The 15,955-nt window shown below is 47.3% G+C and overlaps 3 protein-coding genes across 3 annotated transcripts in view; 1 reads left to right on the plus strand and 2 right to left on the minus strand.

Moving 5' to 3' along the window:
* The window catches only part of plin6 (perilipin 6), a gene marked incomplete at both ends in the record, with an annotated part of 2,928 nt that extends 752 nt beyond the window's left edge, over positions 1-2,176 (plus strand). Inside the window, 9 exons of the mRNA XM_083910341.1 lie at positions 51-133; positions 209-446; positions 546-733; positions 925-928; positions 1,027-1,036; positions 1,205-1,216; positions 1,337-1,346; positions 1,451-1,717; positions 1,796-2,176. Coding sequence (XP_083766467.1) covers positions 51-133; positions 209-446; positions 546-733; positions 925-928; positions 1,027-1,036; positions 1,205-1,216; positions 1,337-1,346; positions 1,451-1,717; positions 1,796-2,176 — 1,193 coding nt within the window. The remainder of the gene's footprint in view (positions 1-50; positions 134-208; positions 447-545; positions 734-924; positions 929-1,026; positions 1,037-1,204; positions 1,217-1,336; positions 1,347-1,450; positions 1,718-1,795) is intronic.
* Positions 2,177-3,336: 1,160 nt separating this feature from the next.
* trim33l (tripartite motif containing 33, like) lies at positions 3,337-11,485 on the minus strand. Its single transcript, XM_083910342.1, has 14 exons — positions 11,405-11,485; positions 9,806-9,876; positions 9,534-9,666; positions 9,211-9,337; positions 9,005-9,121; positions 8,325-8,439; positions 8,079-8,225; positions 7,871-7,982; positions 5,477-7,602; positions 4,775-5,271; positions 4,525-4,639; positions 4,256-4,312; positions 3,974-4,102; positions 3,337-3,840 (listed from the first exon to the last, which is right to left on the minus strand). The coding sequence occupies exons 2-14, from the start codon at positions 9,854-9,856 to the stop codon at positions 3,646-3,648; spliced, it is 3,921 nt and encodes a 1,306-aa protein (XP_083766468.1). The 5' UTR covers positions 9,857-9,876; positions 11,405-11,485; the 3' UTR covers positions 3,337-3,645.
* Positions 11,486-11,776: 291 nt separating this feature from the next.
* Positions 11,777-14,409, minus strand: s100v1 (S100 calcium binding protein V1). Its single transcript, XM_083910153.1, has 3 exons — positions 14,341-14,409; positions 13,076-13,204; positions 11,777-12,325 (listed from the first exon to the last, which is right to left on the minus strand). The coding sequence occupies exons 1-3, from the start codon at positions 14,350-14,352 to the stop codon at positions 12,146-12,148; spliced, it is 321 nt and encodes a 106-aa protein (XP_083766279.1). The 5' UTR covers positions 14,353-14,409; the 3' UTR covers positions 11,777-12,145.
* Between the last annotated feature and the right edge of the window lie 1,546 nt (positions 14,410-15,955).

Raw genomic sequence — 15,955 nt, forward strand, 5'->3', positions numbered from 1 at the left:
GTCCGTTCATTACCATGCTAATGACTTTGTTGCTAACTATCACGCGACAGTTGAAGTTGCCAACACGTTAGCGCTGGTCGGTCTCGAGCGTCTGGAGAAAAACTTCCCGATCCTGAACCAATCCACCGACGAGGTTTGTTTACGTTTCACAGGTGATTCATTTGTGTGTGTGTGTGTGAGTGTCTGACCTGACTCCTCCCCCTCTCAGGTGGTGGGTCACCTGAAGGACGCCCTCTTCCTGACGCTGGACGACGTGCAGCTGTGGATGGTGGACGGTCTGGACGGCGTCCTCGAGCAGTTGGAGCGAGTGTCCGACGCGGCGCGCGACGGCGTCCGACTGCTGCAGGAGTCTCAGGTCGGACAAGTGGCTTCGTTAGGGCTGGACGACGTGCTGAGTCGCCTAGAGGGCGCCACCTCCTACTACATGCCCCTCCCACCCACCCTGCGTGAGTACTGAGGCATTCTGGGTAACTGCAACAAAAAGGTCTTTTGGTCTTTAAGACGACTGTCCCCGTCCTCTCTAACGTCGTCCTCGTGGTCGTCAGGTCGCGAGTGGGAGATGATGGTGCAGGAGTACGAGGACGAGGACGAGGACGAGGACGAGGAACCCGGACTGTGGACCAGGTTCCGTAACGTTCTCCTGAGTCTCAGTCTCAACCTCTACCATCGCATGATGAAGCTCAGGGAGCAGCTGCTGACGGCTGTGAGGACACTAGGGGACACGGCGGACCAGGTGAGACGCTAACAGAGATGCTAACAGAGATGCTAACAGAGACAGGTGTGATTAGGTGTTCATGTGAATAGGTGTAAAAAGGTGTGAACAGGTGTGAACAGGTGTGAACGGGTGTGAACGGGTGAGAACGGGTGTGAACAGGTGTGAACAGGTGTGAACGGGTGTAAACGGGTGTGAACGGGTGTGAACAGGTGTGTGAACAGGTATAAACAGGTATGAACAGGTGTGAACGTGTGTGAACAGGTGTGAACATGTATAAACAGGTGTGAACAGGTGTGAACGTGTGTGAACAGGTGTGAACAGGTGTGAACAGGTATAAACAGGTGTTCATGTGAGAACATGTGTGAACAGGTGTAAACAGGTGTAAACAGGTGTAAACGGGTGAGAACGGGTGTGAATAGGTGTGAACAGGTGTAAACGGGTGTGAACGGATGTGAACAGGTATAAACAGGTGTGAACGGGTGTGAACAGGTGTGTGAACAGGTATAAACAGGTGTGAACGGGTGTGAATGTGTGTGAACGGGTGTAAACGGGTGTGAACAGGTGTGAACAGGTATAAACGGGTGTAAACGGGTGTAAACGGGTGTAAACGGGTGTGAACAGGTGTGAACAGGTGTGAACAGGTGTGAACAGGTATAAACAGGTGTTCATGTGAGAACATGTGTGAACATGTGTGAACAGGTGTAAACAGGTGTAAACGTGTGTGTTTCTCTGCAGGTTGGTCTGAACAAAGTCCTGGAGCTGGTTGGTGATTTGCTCAGTAACCTCCAGAGCCTCCTGGTGGCGCTGGTGTATCAAGCAGAGCATCTCAGAGAGCTGAGCCTGAACCAGCTCAAAAGTCAGGCGGCCATTTTGGCCGAACTGAAGCCGGTTCGTCAGGTCAAAGATCTGCCGGTCCAGGTCCAACAGCTGCTGAGAGACCTTCAGGAACTGTCCAAGGTCCTGGTGCAGCTGCTGGTCAACGTGACGCCGCTGTACAACATGGTGAGACACACACACACACACACACACACACACACACACCTGGGACACTGTCCCTTTAAGGCGTCTCTTGTGTCTCAGCTGCATCAGCCCTCAGACCAGGACATCGAGGACTTCCTCAGCCGGGACGACTTTGACAGTTTGTCTCGCCGCAGCTCGGCTAACAGCCTCTTCCTGAAGGCGATGGACGGCCGTCCTCGCCGCCGCCGCAGTCTCTACTCCCGCACCAGGGTCCCGGGGGGCCCGCAGAGCCCGGACCCGCCCAACTGCCGGCGCTCCAGCCTGAAAGACGGCGCGGCCCTGGGGGAGGCGGACCCGTCGCCCTCCCCTTCCGACGCCGGCGTCTTCGCCCGCCGGGCGTCGGCCACCGAGCTTCTGCTGACGCCGCTCAAACAGTTGGTCTCTCAGAGTCAGAAAGCCTTCGAGTACCTGAGCCCCAACGAGGCCGCCGCCGCCAACTGAGCCGTGACTCCGCCCACGACCAATCACAGCCCACAGTCCCCGCCCCCGACCATCAACCGTTGGCGTGCGAGCTGCTGTTGGTTTGTGCGTTCACGTTCACCAACAGACGAGTGCACAAGTCCACGTAGCCACGCCCACCTGACCACGCCCACCTGACCACGCCCACAGTCACACGTTCATCTTCACTCATGAGTTTGTGATTTTCCTGATTCATGAATTAAAGCCTCTGTACGTGATTTCAACGTCTTTGTTGTTTTTTATCATTCATGAAACATGTTTACGTTTAAATTCACTCATTCACCTTCTAACACTTTATCCTCCACATGATGGCCACAGGGGGCGCTGGTGTCAATCTCAGCTGACAGGAAGAAAGGTGGGGTACTGTGTACTGGACAGAACCAGACAGAACTGGATAGAACAAGACAGAACTGAACAGAACTTGATAGAACCAGACAGAACCGGACAAAACCCACTCAGAACTTGACAGAACCAGGCAAGAACCGGACAGAACCGGACAGAACCAGACAGAACCAGACAGAACCAGACAGAACTGGTCAGAACAAGACAGAACCGAACAGAACTTGATAGAACCAGACAGAACCGGACAGAACTTGATAGAACCGGACAGAACTGGATAGAACAAGACAGAACCGAACAGAACTTGATAGAACCAGACAGAACCGGACAGAACTTGATAGAACCGGACAGAACTGGATAGAACAAGACAGAACCGAACAGAACTTGACAGAGCCAGACAGAACTGGATAGAACAAGACAGAACTGGATAGAACTTGACAGAACCAGAGACAACTGGATAGAACCAGAAAGAACCGGACAGAACTGGATAGAACAAGACAAAACCAGACGTAACTGGACAGAACCAGACAGAACCAGACAGAACAACAAAACCCAGACAGAACCAGACGTAACCAGACAGAACCGGTCCACTTCTAGCACTGTATCGTCTTCCTCTTCCACTAAACTCCGCCCACAGAGAAAACTCCTCATTAGTGAGCTACGACTTTTCCAAGCGTTTCGAGGAAAAATTTGACTAAATTGTGATTTCGTGAAACAAAGAAAACTCACATTTTTTTTTTTTGAAAAGTGTTTTTAATAAAAAAGTGTAAAAATATGTTAAATAAAGGAACGTTAGTGTTTATCTTTGTTAGCATCGTTTGTCGTAAACGTGAATAAAGACAAATAATTCACTTTACTCCAGTTCACGTGGAAATAAAGTCACATCTGCGCCGCCCCTCTTCACACGGACACGCCCCTCTTCACACGGACACGCCCCTCTTCACACGGACACGCCCCTCTTCACACGGACACGCCCATTATCACGGCGATGTCCGTCATAAAAACCATCATGTGACTGCACCACAGCGCCCCCCGGTGTACAACTGCTTCCCAGGAGCGAAGTCTTTGACATCAATAAAACTTGATATGAAATTAAACTTGTCCACTGTCCTCTAGTCCATCATCTTTGTCCTCTTGGACACTGGCGCCCCCCTCAGGTCCAGATACTCCTTCAGTCTCTTCCTGGTCTCCTTCAGTTTGGACGCTTCGTCGAGATGACGAGAATCTGACGAGTCATCTTTAGATCTGAACATTTCCATCAACCTCCTGTGAAACATCTGCTGCAGGTCGTCAAGGAGACGGTTGTCCTGGAAACACAAGAGACGGGTGTAAATATGCTGAGTCACCTGTGTATATATACATATTTGCTGAGTCACCTGTGTATATATACATATATGCTGAGTCACCTGTGTGTGTGTGTGTGTAAATATGCTGAGTCACCTGTGATGGTGTCTCTCTGAAAACAGTCCAGATCTCGGTCAGAAACTCTGTGACCGTCTGATACGACGTCGATCGACGCCGCGTCAGACGGCGAGAGATCAGCGACAGACGGGAAGTGACATCACTGTCCTGAAAAACAACAACAACAAGAAGACAGGAAACGGATCATCAGCCTGCTGCAGCGCCCCCTGCTGGATGAACCTCTCATTAACCACACGGAGGTGAGGTGCGCCCTCAGGTGGTTCGTCCTGAGAGTTACAGCCTGACTGTGGATAAACTCACCTGAGAAAGATGATGACAGCTTCCTACCAGCAGGTGGAGCAGCAGAGTTTCACACCTCTGAAGAACACACACACACACACACACACACACACACACACAATGTTACAGCCAGATTTATAACCTGACCTCTGTCTGTGGGCTACATGCTAACAATGAGCTAGAAGCTAAACGAGACAGCGCCTAACACTGACACACTGTAAGGGGACATCGCCACCTAGTGTAGTGGAGTCAGACTCTTTGTGTGTGTGTGTGTGTGTGTGACCTCTGACCCTTTGATCCAGCACACTCAGGCCCCTCCCCTCTGGACTCTGGGCTCTTCTCTCAGAACCGTAGGGGTCAGCCGGGTCGTTCAGGTCCTGACACAGCGAGCAGTTCCACTCCGTCCTGTGAGACAAAGACAGGGGGTGGAACACACCATCCACAACAACAGGAAGTCTTGGATCTCACGTGGTCTGACCCAGGACTTCGCTGTATCAAACCGGACCGTACCACGATGGAAACACATGATTGGACTCTTACCTCAGGTCAGGTCCAACAGGAGGCACATGACAGTCTCTGTGGTATCCTCGACCACAGGACGAGCAGATGATTGAGCTGTGAGACAAAGCACAAACTGAGCAGGACAGAATGTGCAGGCTGATGGGAGACTCTGGAGACCCTGGAGACTCTGGAGACCCTGGAGACTCTGGAGACCCTGGAGACTCTGGAGACCCTGGAGACTCTGGAGGCTCTGGAGACCCTGGAGACCATGGAGACTCTGGAGACCCTGGAGGCTCTGGAGACCCTGGAGACTCTGGAGACCCTGGAGACCATGGAGGCTCTGAAGACTCTGGAGGCCCTGGAGACTCTGGAGGCCCTGGAGACTCTGGAGGCCCTGGAGACTCTGGAGGCCCTGGAGACTCTGGAGACCCTGGAGACCCTGGAGACTTTAGAGACTCTAGAGACTCTGGAGACTCTGGATACGAAAGAGGTCTGGTGAAATCGTTGTCGTCTTCGGAAAGGTTTTCACCACCGGACTGAAACACAACACAACATTGAAGCAGGAGATTAATCACTGAACTCCACTGCAGTTCCTTCAATGACATGACGTACATGAGCCTCACTACCAGCAGGGGGCAGCCCCCTACTGGTAAAAAAGTGAAACTGGACTTATCTACTTAAGCAAATCCAGAAGAATAGCGACCAGGATTGCGGTTGACCAAATGTCATGACTGACGTTACCTCAGGGTTCTCATCCGACTCGTCATCCTTGTCCTCAGAGTCTCCAGGGACCGGACTCCACCAAATAAGGGGGTTCCCAGGTCTGAGCAGGGACAGAGGCAGTCTGAACAGAGAGGGGGCGGGGCTAACACTGCCGACACTCTGTCCATTCACAAACAGTCTGGCAGTTTTGCCCGTTATCTCCAGTGCATCGAGTTTGGCTGCAGGTTTGGGTGAAGTTTGATTGTTCTCTGCAGGAAGACCGAGCTGAAGAAGAGCACTTTCAGGATGGAGAAGACACCAAGGTAATTTAAACAGAGACGGTTCGGATTGTGTTTTGAAAGATGCAGTGAACCTTGGTATGTTCTCAGCAGAAACATTGTCTTCAGACACGGGTGACCTCTGTAGGTTCTCAGCAGGTTCAGCAACTTCTGACACAGGTGACCTCTGTAGGTTCTCAGCAGGTTCAGCAACTTCTGACACAGGTGACCTCCGTAGGTTCTCAGCAGGTTCAGCAACTTCTGACACAGGTGACCTCTGTAGGTTCTCAGCAGGTTCAGCATCTTCTGACACAGGTGACCTCTGTAGGTTCTCAGCAGGAACATGGTCTTCAGACACAGGTGACCACCTCCATTTGTCCTCAGGAACAGTATCTTCAGACATGACTGAGGTTGGTATGTTCTCAGCAGGTTCAGCATCTTCAGACACAGGTGACCTCTGTATCTCCTCAGACGGAACATTGTCTTCAGACACAGGTGACCACCTCCATATGTCCTCAGGAACAGTATCTTCAGACATGGCTGAGGTCGGTATGTTCTCTGCAGGGTTAGGGTCTTCAGACACAGGTGACCTCTGTATGTTCTCCGCAGGTTCATCATCTTCAGACACAGGTGACCTCCATATGTCCTCAGCAGGAACAGTATCTTCAGACATGGCTGAGGTCAGTATGTTCTCTGCAGGGTTAGGGTCTTCAGACATGGCTGAGGTCGGTATGTTCTCAGCAGGGTTAGGGTCTTCAGACATGGCTGAAGTCGGTATGTTCTCTGCAGGGTTAGGGTCTTCAGACATGGCTGAGGTCAGTATGTTCTCAGCAGGGTTAGGGTCTTCAGACATGGCTGAAGTCGGTATGTTCTCTGCAGGGTTAGGGTCTTCAGACATGGCTGAGGTCGGTATGTTCTCAGCAGGGTTAGGGTCTACAGACATGGCTGAAGTCGGTATGTTCTCAGCAGGGTTAGGGTCTACAGACATGGCTGAAGTCGGTATGTTCTCTGCAGGGTTAGGGTCTTCAGACATGGCTGAGGTCGGTATGTTCTCAGCAGGGTTAGGGTCTACAGACATGGCTGAAGTCGGTATGTTCTCAGCAGGGTTAGGGTCTTCAGACATGGCTGAGGTCGGTATATTCTCAGCAGGTTTCTGCTGTTGTGCCACCTGATCACAGGCAGAGTCCGCCACTGCCTTCACCACCAGACCCTGATGCTGTTTTTTGGAGGACGTCTCAGGTGTTAGGGCCACAGGTCCAGAGGCTACAGCAGCAATTATCTTTGGTGTGGGGTGGTTTTTTTGGGACATTATGTTGCTCCATCCATCAGAGGACACAAGAACTCCATTGTCATGCAAAGAATTGGTGGTTCTTTGCTGATGGTTTGACAGGTGTGAGTTAGAGCTGGTGTTGTTTCTGCTGTGAGGCACATTCTGAGGGTTCATGACGTGGGTGGGCCGGCACAGAACCATAGACAGAACCATAGGTTGAGCAACAGCTTGGACAGAATTTAATATGACTTGACCTTGATATGTTGGTGTTGGCTTTGAGGAGGTTGGAGGCTTCAGCGGCTGAGCACAGGTGGTACTGGTACTGGCACTGGTTACTGGAGGGAGGGGCCTGTTGGGGTTGGAGCACCAGGATAATGCTGGAGCAGAGCTGAGTGACAAAGGTGAAATGGCGCCACCTGTGGCCATGGTTTGTGGCGGGAGGGGAGCGGCTGAGGTGAGAGCAACGGACACCGTGGATAACTGACCAGACTGTGGTTGAACAGGGGTGGAATTGCCGGTGGTCCCAGTTTGAGGAAGACCGAGACAGGACGAGGTTTGTGTGACACAGAAGGGAACGTTCTTCACCTCAACGAAACCTGGAACCCAAAGAACCAAGAGTCAGCAGCAAATCTGAGATCCAAAACAATTCACTGAGCCTCAAGCAGGAACCCTAACCCTAACCCGGAAGCCAACGCGACCTGGAGGTCCTCGCAACCCGGAGGCCAACGCGACCCGGAGGCCAACGCGACCCGGAGGCCAACACGACCCGGAGGCCAACGCGACCCGGAGGCCAACGCGGCCCGGAGGTCCCCGCGACCCGGAGGTCCCCACGACCCGGGGGGTCCCCGCAAGGACATTCAGGACCTTGTCAACAACACAACTCACCCAAGGATAAAAGAGCCTGCACAGAAGCAGAGTTGGTTTTCACCTCCACCTGAATCATGGTCGAGGGAGGACCCAGGTCCTGATCCGCAAAACTACTCGTGAAACGGTTAATCTGAAACAGATCAGATTATCGTACAGACTTTATCACCACGGAAGCTCAAGTACTAGGATTAGGGTCAGTGAGTAAATTAGGGGCGGGGCCTCTGACCTTGGTCTGCCAGGTCAGCAGATCCTTCAGGTCTCTGATGGATCTGGATCCTTCGATGAACTTCAGAGCAGCAAACTGTTTGTTCTGAAGCTGCTTCAACCTCAGAAGCTGCATCTGGAGATGCTGAATCTCTGACCTCTGAGGCTGCTGCTCGCACACAAACACACAAACACACAAATAAACAAACTACCTGCACTTTTCAAAATAAAAGCCTCTGTGTGTGTGTGTGTGTGTGTGTGTGTTTACCTCCACCTCCTCCAGCAGCTCAGCGATTCTCTTCTTCAGGAGTTCGACAAAGTTGTCGTGTGTGTTTTTCAGTTCAGTTTTCATCTTTGTGTGTCCTTCAACAAGGTCACGGAGTCTGAAACGATGACGACAACGACGACAGCGACAAAGACGACATCAACGACGACAACAAGGACATCAACAACAATGATAACAACGACATCACCAACAAGGACAAAACGACGACAACAACGACAGCAATGACGACAACGATGACAGCAACGATGACAGCAACAACGACATCAACAACGACGACAACAACAACAACAGCAACAACAACAACAACGACAGCAATGACGACATCAACAACAACGACAACAACAACGACGACATCAACAACAACGACAACAGCAACAACGACGACATCAACAACAACAGCGACATCAATGACAACAGCAACGAGGACAACGACAACAGCAACAACATCAACAACGACGACGACATCAACAACAACGACAACAATGACAGCAACGACGACATCAACAACAACGACGACAACAGCAACGACGACATCAACGACGACGACAACAACAACAACAGCAACAACGACAGCAACGACGACGACATCATCGACGACAACAACGAATCAGTGAGTGATGATAAGAGAGACAGGAAGTGAGACAGGAAGTCCCGGTGTTTACCTGGCACTAATGTCCTGAATGGTCTTGACAGTTTTCTCCGTCTGCGCTCTGATTGGACGAGACGTGTCCTCCAGCTGCTTCCAGGTTTTGTCCAACGCTTCACTGACAAACTGAAACCTGCGAGGAACCGAGAGACAAGAGACACGAAGTAAATGAAGACAGCGTCTCCATGGACGTCTTTGTCCCTCTGAGGACGTGGACGTCACCTGTGGTTCATGTGAGACGTCAGCTGACAGTCTCTGCAGGTGTAGTGTCCACAGGTGAAGCAGAAGAGTTTGAGCGTCTCCGACGGGTGGAGACGGCAGAACGTGGTCGCAGACGCCGAGACGTTTCCTGAGGAGACAAAGACACCAGAGGACAGAGACACCAGTCAGTGTCCATCACAGAGGACAGAGACACCAGTCAGTGTCCATCACAGAGGACAGAGACACCAGTCAGTGTCCATCACAGAGGACAGGAGACAGAGACACCTGTGTGATGGACACTGACAGTGTGTCGTCATGGTGACGGCGTGGTGGGCGGGGCTTACCTGGCGGCTGGTTGAGGATGCGGTGACACCTAGTGACGGTGACTCTACGATGAGCAGAAACACAGACGTCACAAAGAGGCTCTGAACAGTCAACACACCAACACCTGGACCAGGTGGCTCCACAGCTGCAGCGCTGAGGGGGCGGAGTCAGAGGGCGGGGGGAGGGGCCAGAGGAGGGGGCGGAGCCAGAGGAGGAAGGGAAGAAATAAATGAATATGAATCATTTATAACACAAGACCATATCAGTGTGTGTGTGTGTGTGTGTGTGTTACCTTCTCACTGAGGACATTCCTGCTGTCTCCAGCGCCCCCTGCTGTCTCCATGGAGACAGAGTGACTGTGTCCTGAGGGGCGGAGACAAAAGGACACAAAAAACATTTACATATAAACACATATATACATATATACATACACACATATATACGCATATATAAACACACATGCCGTATATACATTTATACAAATATATAAACACATATACATATATATATACATATTTACACATATATAAATATATGCATATATACACATATACACCTATATATACACACATATGTGTATACTCCACAAACTGACAGCTCTGGGAACAAAGAGTGTCTTTAAGAGGTTTTTGTACTACACACTACTACACACTACTACACACTACTACACACTACTTCAAACACTACTTCATAGGTTGTAGTAAAGTGACAAAGCGTGTGGTTTGTGATGATCAGTTACAGACGAAGGAAAATAAACATTAGAAAAATACACAAAAGTGCTTTGGTGACAAAGCTTTGACTACACACTGAACATGCTCTATATACTTATATATACTAATATACACATATACTTATGTATACTAATATATTATATATACATACTTATGTATACATATACTTATATATGCTAATATATGTGCATATACTTATGTATACATATATACATATACTTATGTATACTAATATATATATATGTATATATATATATATATACACATACGTCCACTTCCAGATCGACTTCCACTGAATTTCCTGGCAGGAAGAAGAAGACCGTGGCCTCAACTCAACAGGAAGTCGGCCATTTTGAATGTTGGCGTCCATTTTGGCCATTTGAAGCCTATATAAATGAGTCAGAGTCGTCACAGTGGAGAAGTTTGGTGTTTTCATTAAAGTTTACATTAATGAATAAATCGCGATATATGACGTCATAATGTGAACAGCGTAGGCCCCGCCCCCTCTGGACCACACTGGACGCTCATTGGCCTCCAGGTCACACAAACATACCATTCGTCCCTGTTTCATGCAGATGGCCACGCCCCTCAGTACGCAAACTTAAAACATAAAAGTTCTGTAAATGTTCGTAAACATTGAGATTCATAGAAGTCAGTAACGTAAAAAGAGGTCAGCGTTCTTACTTAAAGGGGAACTAAGTTGAGGTTGTTACACGGACCTGTTTGTGTGTTACACGCTGAAGTTGGATTTCCTCAGCGCTCCGTCTTGTTATTAACATTATAACATTAATAACATTATAACGGTAACACAATAACATGTCGTAAACACACACCGTCACCGCGATGTCTTTATTTCGGGACTTTTTCCAAAGTTGTTGTTTCACATTCGACGTCGTTTCTATTTTACGTATTTTCTCGCTGGACCGTGAACGCATCACACGTGATAAACTGAGCGGAAATGCTTCGCGGTCCACTTCGCGGTCCACGGGAAAATGGTGTTAAAAACAAAGAAAAACCTCTAAACGAACGTAAAACGGAACAAAGTGTGAACATGGACGCAAGTGTGCGTTTAAACGGTTACTGTGGCGACACACACACACACACACACACACGGGCTGTTTACACGTCACAAAAACAAACAAACAAACAAACAAACTTACCCCCACGCGCGTCCTGAAGTCGAGGTGAACAAAAATCAACACCCGCCCTCTGACCCAGGGAGGTCTAACTGCAGAGCACACAGGCAGCTAGTACTTCCGGTTCATTCTCGCGATTTGGCATCAAATATCGTGAGATTTCGTTGTTTGTTTGAATGAGTTATTTTCGTATTTAAAAACAAAAACAAAACAAAGCAACAACAACGTTTTTTAATGTTTGTTTCCGTCATGTAACCTTCAAAATAAGAGCCCGTTTATAAAATAAAGAATACAAGAATAAAGACGTGTTTTATTTGTATTTATTCACACAAACAAAAGTAAAAGAAAAACTTCATTTGTTTGGAGGGAAACGTTTAGTAAATGAACACACACACATGTACACACACACATGTACACACACACATACACACATATATATGTGTATAAAACAGTTTGAAATGCAAAAACCACAATATTACACATCATTAATCTTCTTGTAAATATTGTTTGTCAAGTTGTAAAACGACAATAAAGACTTTCTATTTCCTCTTTTCTTATGTTTTATAATATAAAGCTTATAATACGTCATATAATATATAAGTATATATAAGTATATACGTGTTATAATAGATAATATAATATAGATATTTATTTAAGTGGAAAAAATCAACGACTTCATATGAAGAGTTTGACGTTTTATCACAGGAAATGTTTGGTTTTTCACAGTTTTCTTTCTTCATGATGATGATGATGATGATGATGACGTCACAGCAGAGCGCAGCTGCACACGCTGCTCTTCCTCTCCAGTGAAGGAGTGACGCTCCTGAACAGATCGATCGTCTCGTCGTTGATCAGCGTCCAGAACTGATGGAAGGAAATGACGTCATCGTTCTTCACCTTCATCTGAGCCAGAACCTGAGGAAACTTCTGCTCCTTATGGACCTTCTGAAGAAGAGGAGGAGGAGTCTTCATTCACTCATTCACTCATTCACTCACTCACTCATTCACTCACTCATTCATTCACTCATTCATTTATTCACTCCTTCATTCACTCACTCACTCACTCATTCATTCACTCACTCATTCATTCACTCACTCACTCATTCACTCATTCACTCATTCATTCATTTATTCACTCATTCACTCCTTCATTCACTCACTCACTCATTCATTCACTCATTCATTCACTCATTCATTCACTCATTCATTCACTCATTCATTCATTAATTCACTCACTCACTCATTCATTCATTCATTCACTCACTCACTCACTCATACATTCACTCATTCATTCACTCATTCACCCATTCATTCACTCACTCATTCATTCACTCATTCTTTCATTCACTCATTCAGTCACTCATTCACTCATTCATTCACTCACTCATTCACTCATTCAGTCACTCATTCACTCATTCATTCACTCACTCATTCACTCATTCATTCACTCATTCATTTATTCACTCACTCATTCATTCACTCACTCACTCATTCATTCACTCACTCATTCACTCATTCACTAAGTCATTCACTCATTCACTCACTCATTCATTCACTCACTAATTCATTCACTCACTCACTCATTCACTCAGTCATTCACTCATTCACTCACTCACTCACTCATTCACTCAGTCATTCACTCATTCACTCACTCACTCATTCACTCATTCATCCATATAAACAAAGTGTTCTAACCTGAGTGAACGTTGGCATCTGTGATGAGATCATTGTCTTGAACTGAGTGATGTTCATGTTTGCTGATCCTCCACAAGCTTTATGAAACTCACTGACCACAGTGTGGATGGCAACCTCCACCTCTGACCACTGACAACACAACAACAACACAACAACATTATTATAACATCAGCAACCTCCACCTCTGACCACTGACAACACAACAACAACACAACAACATTATTATAACATCAGCAACCTCCACCTCTGACCACTGACAACACAACAACAACATTATTATAATAACAACAACAACCTCCAAAACAACCACACACACACAAAACCAACAGAAAAAGTCAAACAGATGTTTTGCAGCTGCAGTGTGAGAAGGGTGTGTTGACTGGAATCTATGTGTGTGTGTGTGTGTGTGTTGTGAAAGAGGACAGCAGCTTCAGACAACACAAATGATAAAGATTATGTTTCACACACACAAAGACACATGAAAACACCTGAGTTCAGGTCAGTCATGTGACGGCGGCATGGCCACGCCCCCTCAGCATGAGCCACACATGATCAGAGTCTGTAAACCACTCACTCTCCCACACCAAAGTCACTCACTCTCTCACACCAAAGTCACTCACTCTCCCACACCAAAGTCACTCACTCTCTCACACCAAAGTCACTCACTCTCTCACACCAAAGTCACTCACTCTCCCACACCAAAGTCACTCACTCTCCCACACCAAAGTCACTCACTCTCCCACACCAAAGTCACTCACTCTCCAACACCAAAGTCACTCACTCTCCCACACCAAAGTCACTCACTCTCCCACACCAAAGTCACTCACTCTCTCACACCAAAGTGACTCACTCTCTCACACACCAAAGTCACTCACTCTCTCACACCAAAGTCACTCACTCTCCCACACCAAAGTCACTCACTCTCTCACACCAAAGTGACTCACTCTCTCACACCAAAGTCACTCACTCTCCCACACCAAAGTCACTCACTCTCCCACACCAAAGTCACTCACTCTCTCACACACCAAAGTCACTCACTCTCCCACACCAAAGTCACTCACTCTCCCACACCAAAGTCCATAGAGTAAACCAGTGGTTTTAGCTCACAGGGACACAGGAGCATAGTGTGTAGAGTGTACTGGTACAAGTACTACTACACCCTAGTATTGTGCTACTACTACAGTTGTACTCGTATTGTAGCAAACACACGCGACAGAGGCTCCGCCCACTCTGATCAACACTGATCAATAATCAACTTTTCTTACCTTTGGTTCCATTTGTGCAGCTTTGATCCAGAGACACACACACACTCACAGACACACACTCACTGTGTCACACCCTGAACACACACTGAGGCAAACTACACACTGTTTCCTGCTCAGAGTCCTGACTCCTCCCACTGCACACACACACACACACACACACTGAAAACAGGGTGTGAATATTTGTGTCTTTTTCATTCTCTAAAGTGTCTTTGTGTCTGTTAACAGCCACACCCAAAATACACACACACACACACACACGCACACACACGCACACACACACACACACGCACACACACGCACACACACACACGCACACACACACACGCACACACACACACACACACAGGGCTGACCAGTATAACCAGTCTGTCATACGTTATTATGTAGCTGTTATGTGTAGCTCAAGGACACAAACTCATTTTTTGGGCTAAAAGATCTACGAGCTAAAATATATCACGTAGTATATATTAGGTGGTGTTTTTATCACGTATATCTCAGTAGATGGTGTTTTTATCACGTATACCTCAGTGGGTGGTGTTTTTATCACGTATATCTCAGTAGGTGGTGTTTTTATCACGTATACCTCAGTGGGTGGTGTTTTTATCACGTATATCTCAGTAGGTGGTGTTTTTATCACGTATACCTCAGTGGGTGGTGTTTTTATCACGTATACCTCAGTGGGTGGTGTTTTTATCACGTATATCTCAGTAGATGGTGTTTTTATCACGTATACCTCAGTGGGTGGTGTTTTTATCACGTATATCTCAGTAGGTGGTGTTTTTATCACGTATACCTCAGTGGGTGGTGTTTTTATCACGTATACCTCAGTGGGTGGTGTTTTTATCACGTATACCTCAGCGGGTGGTGTTTTTATCACGTATATCTCAGTGGGTGGTGTTTTTATCACGTATACCTCAGCAGGTGGTGTTTTTATCACGTATACCTCAGCGGGTGGTGTTTTTATCACGTATACCTCAGTAAGTGGTGTTTTTATCACGTATATCTCAGTAGGTGGTGTTTTTATCACGTATACCTCAGTAGGTGGTGTTTTTATCACGTATACCTCAGTAGGTGGTGTTTTTATCACGTATACCTCAGTAGGTGGTGTTTTTATCACGTATACCTCAGTAGGTGGTGTTTTTATCACGTATATCTCAGTAGGTGGTGTTTTTATCACGTATACCTCAGTAGGTGGTGTTTTTATCACGTATACCTCAGTAGGTGGTGTTTTTATCACGTATACCTCAGTAGGTGGTGTTTTTATCACGTATATCTCAGTAGGTGGTGTTTTTATCACGTATACCTCAGTAGGTGGTGTTTTTATCACGTATATCTCAGTAGGTGGTGTTTTTATCACGTATATCTCAGTAGGTGGTGTTTTTATCAGGTATATCTCAGTAGGTGGTGTTTTTATCACGTATACCTCAGTAGGTGGTGTTTTTATCACGTATATCTCAGTAGGTGGTGTTTTTATCACGTATATCTCAGTAGGTGGTGTTTTTATCACGTATATCTCAGTAGGTGGTGTTTTTATCACGTATACCTCAGTAGGTGGTGTTTTTATCACGTATATCTCAGTAGGTGGTGTTTTTATCACGTATATCTCAGTAGGTGG

This window comes from Microchirus variegatus (genome assembly GCF_963457635.1).
Source record: "Microchirus variegatus genome assembly, chromosome: 2".
NCBI classification, from domain to species: Eukaryota; Metazoa; Chordata; class Actinopteri; order Pleuronectiformes; family Soleidae; genus Microchirus; species Microchirus variegatus.

Bases quoted from the DNA above. Each gene is read 5' to 3' on its own strand.
- trim33l (XM_083910342.1), bottom strand. From the start codon at position 9,856: ATGGAGACAGCAGGGGGCGCTGGAGACAGCAGGAATGTCCTCAGTGAG. The intron at 9,338-9,533 runs GTAAGCCCCGCC...TTGTCTCCTCAG, and splicing joins CATCCTCAACCAGCCGCCAG to GAAACGTCTCGGCGTCTGCG. The intron at 3,841-3,973 runs GTGACTCAGCAT...TTGTGTTTCCAG, and splicing joins TCAGAGAGACACCATCACAG to GACAACCGTCTCCTTGACGA.
- s100v1 (XM_083910153.1), bottom strand. The intron at 12,326-13,075 runs GTTAGAACACTT...CCTCTTCTTCAG, and splicing joins AGATGCCAACGTTCACTCAG to AAGGTCCATAAGGAGCAGAA.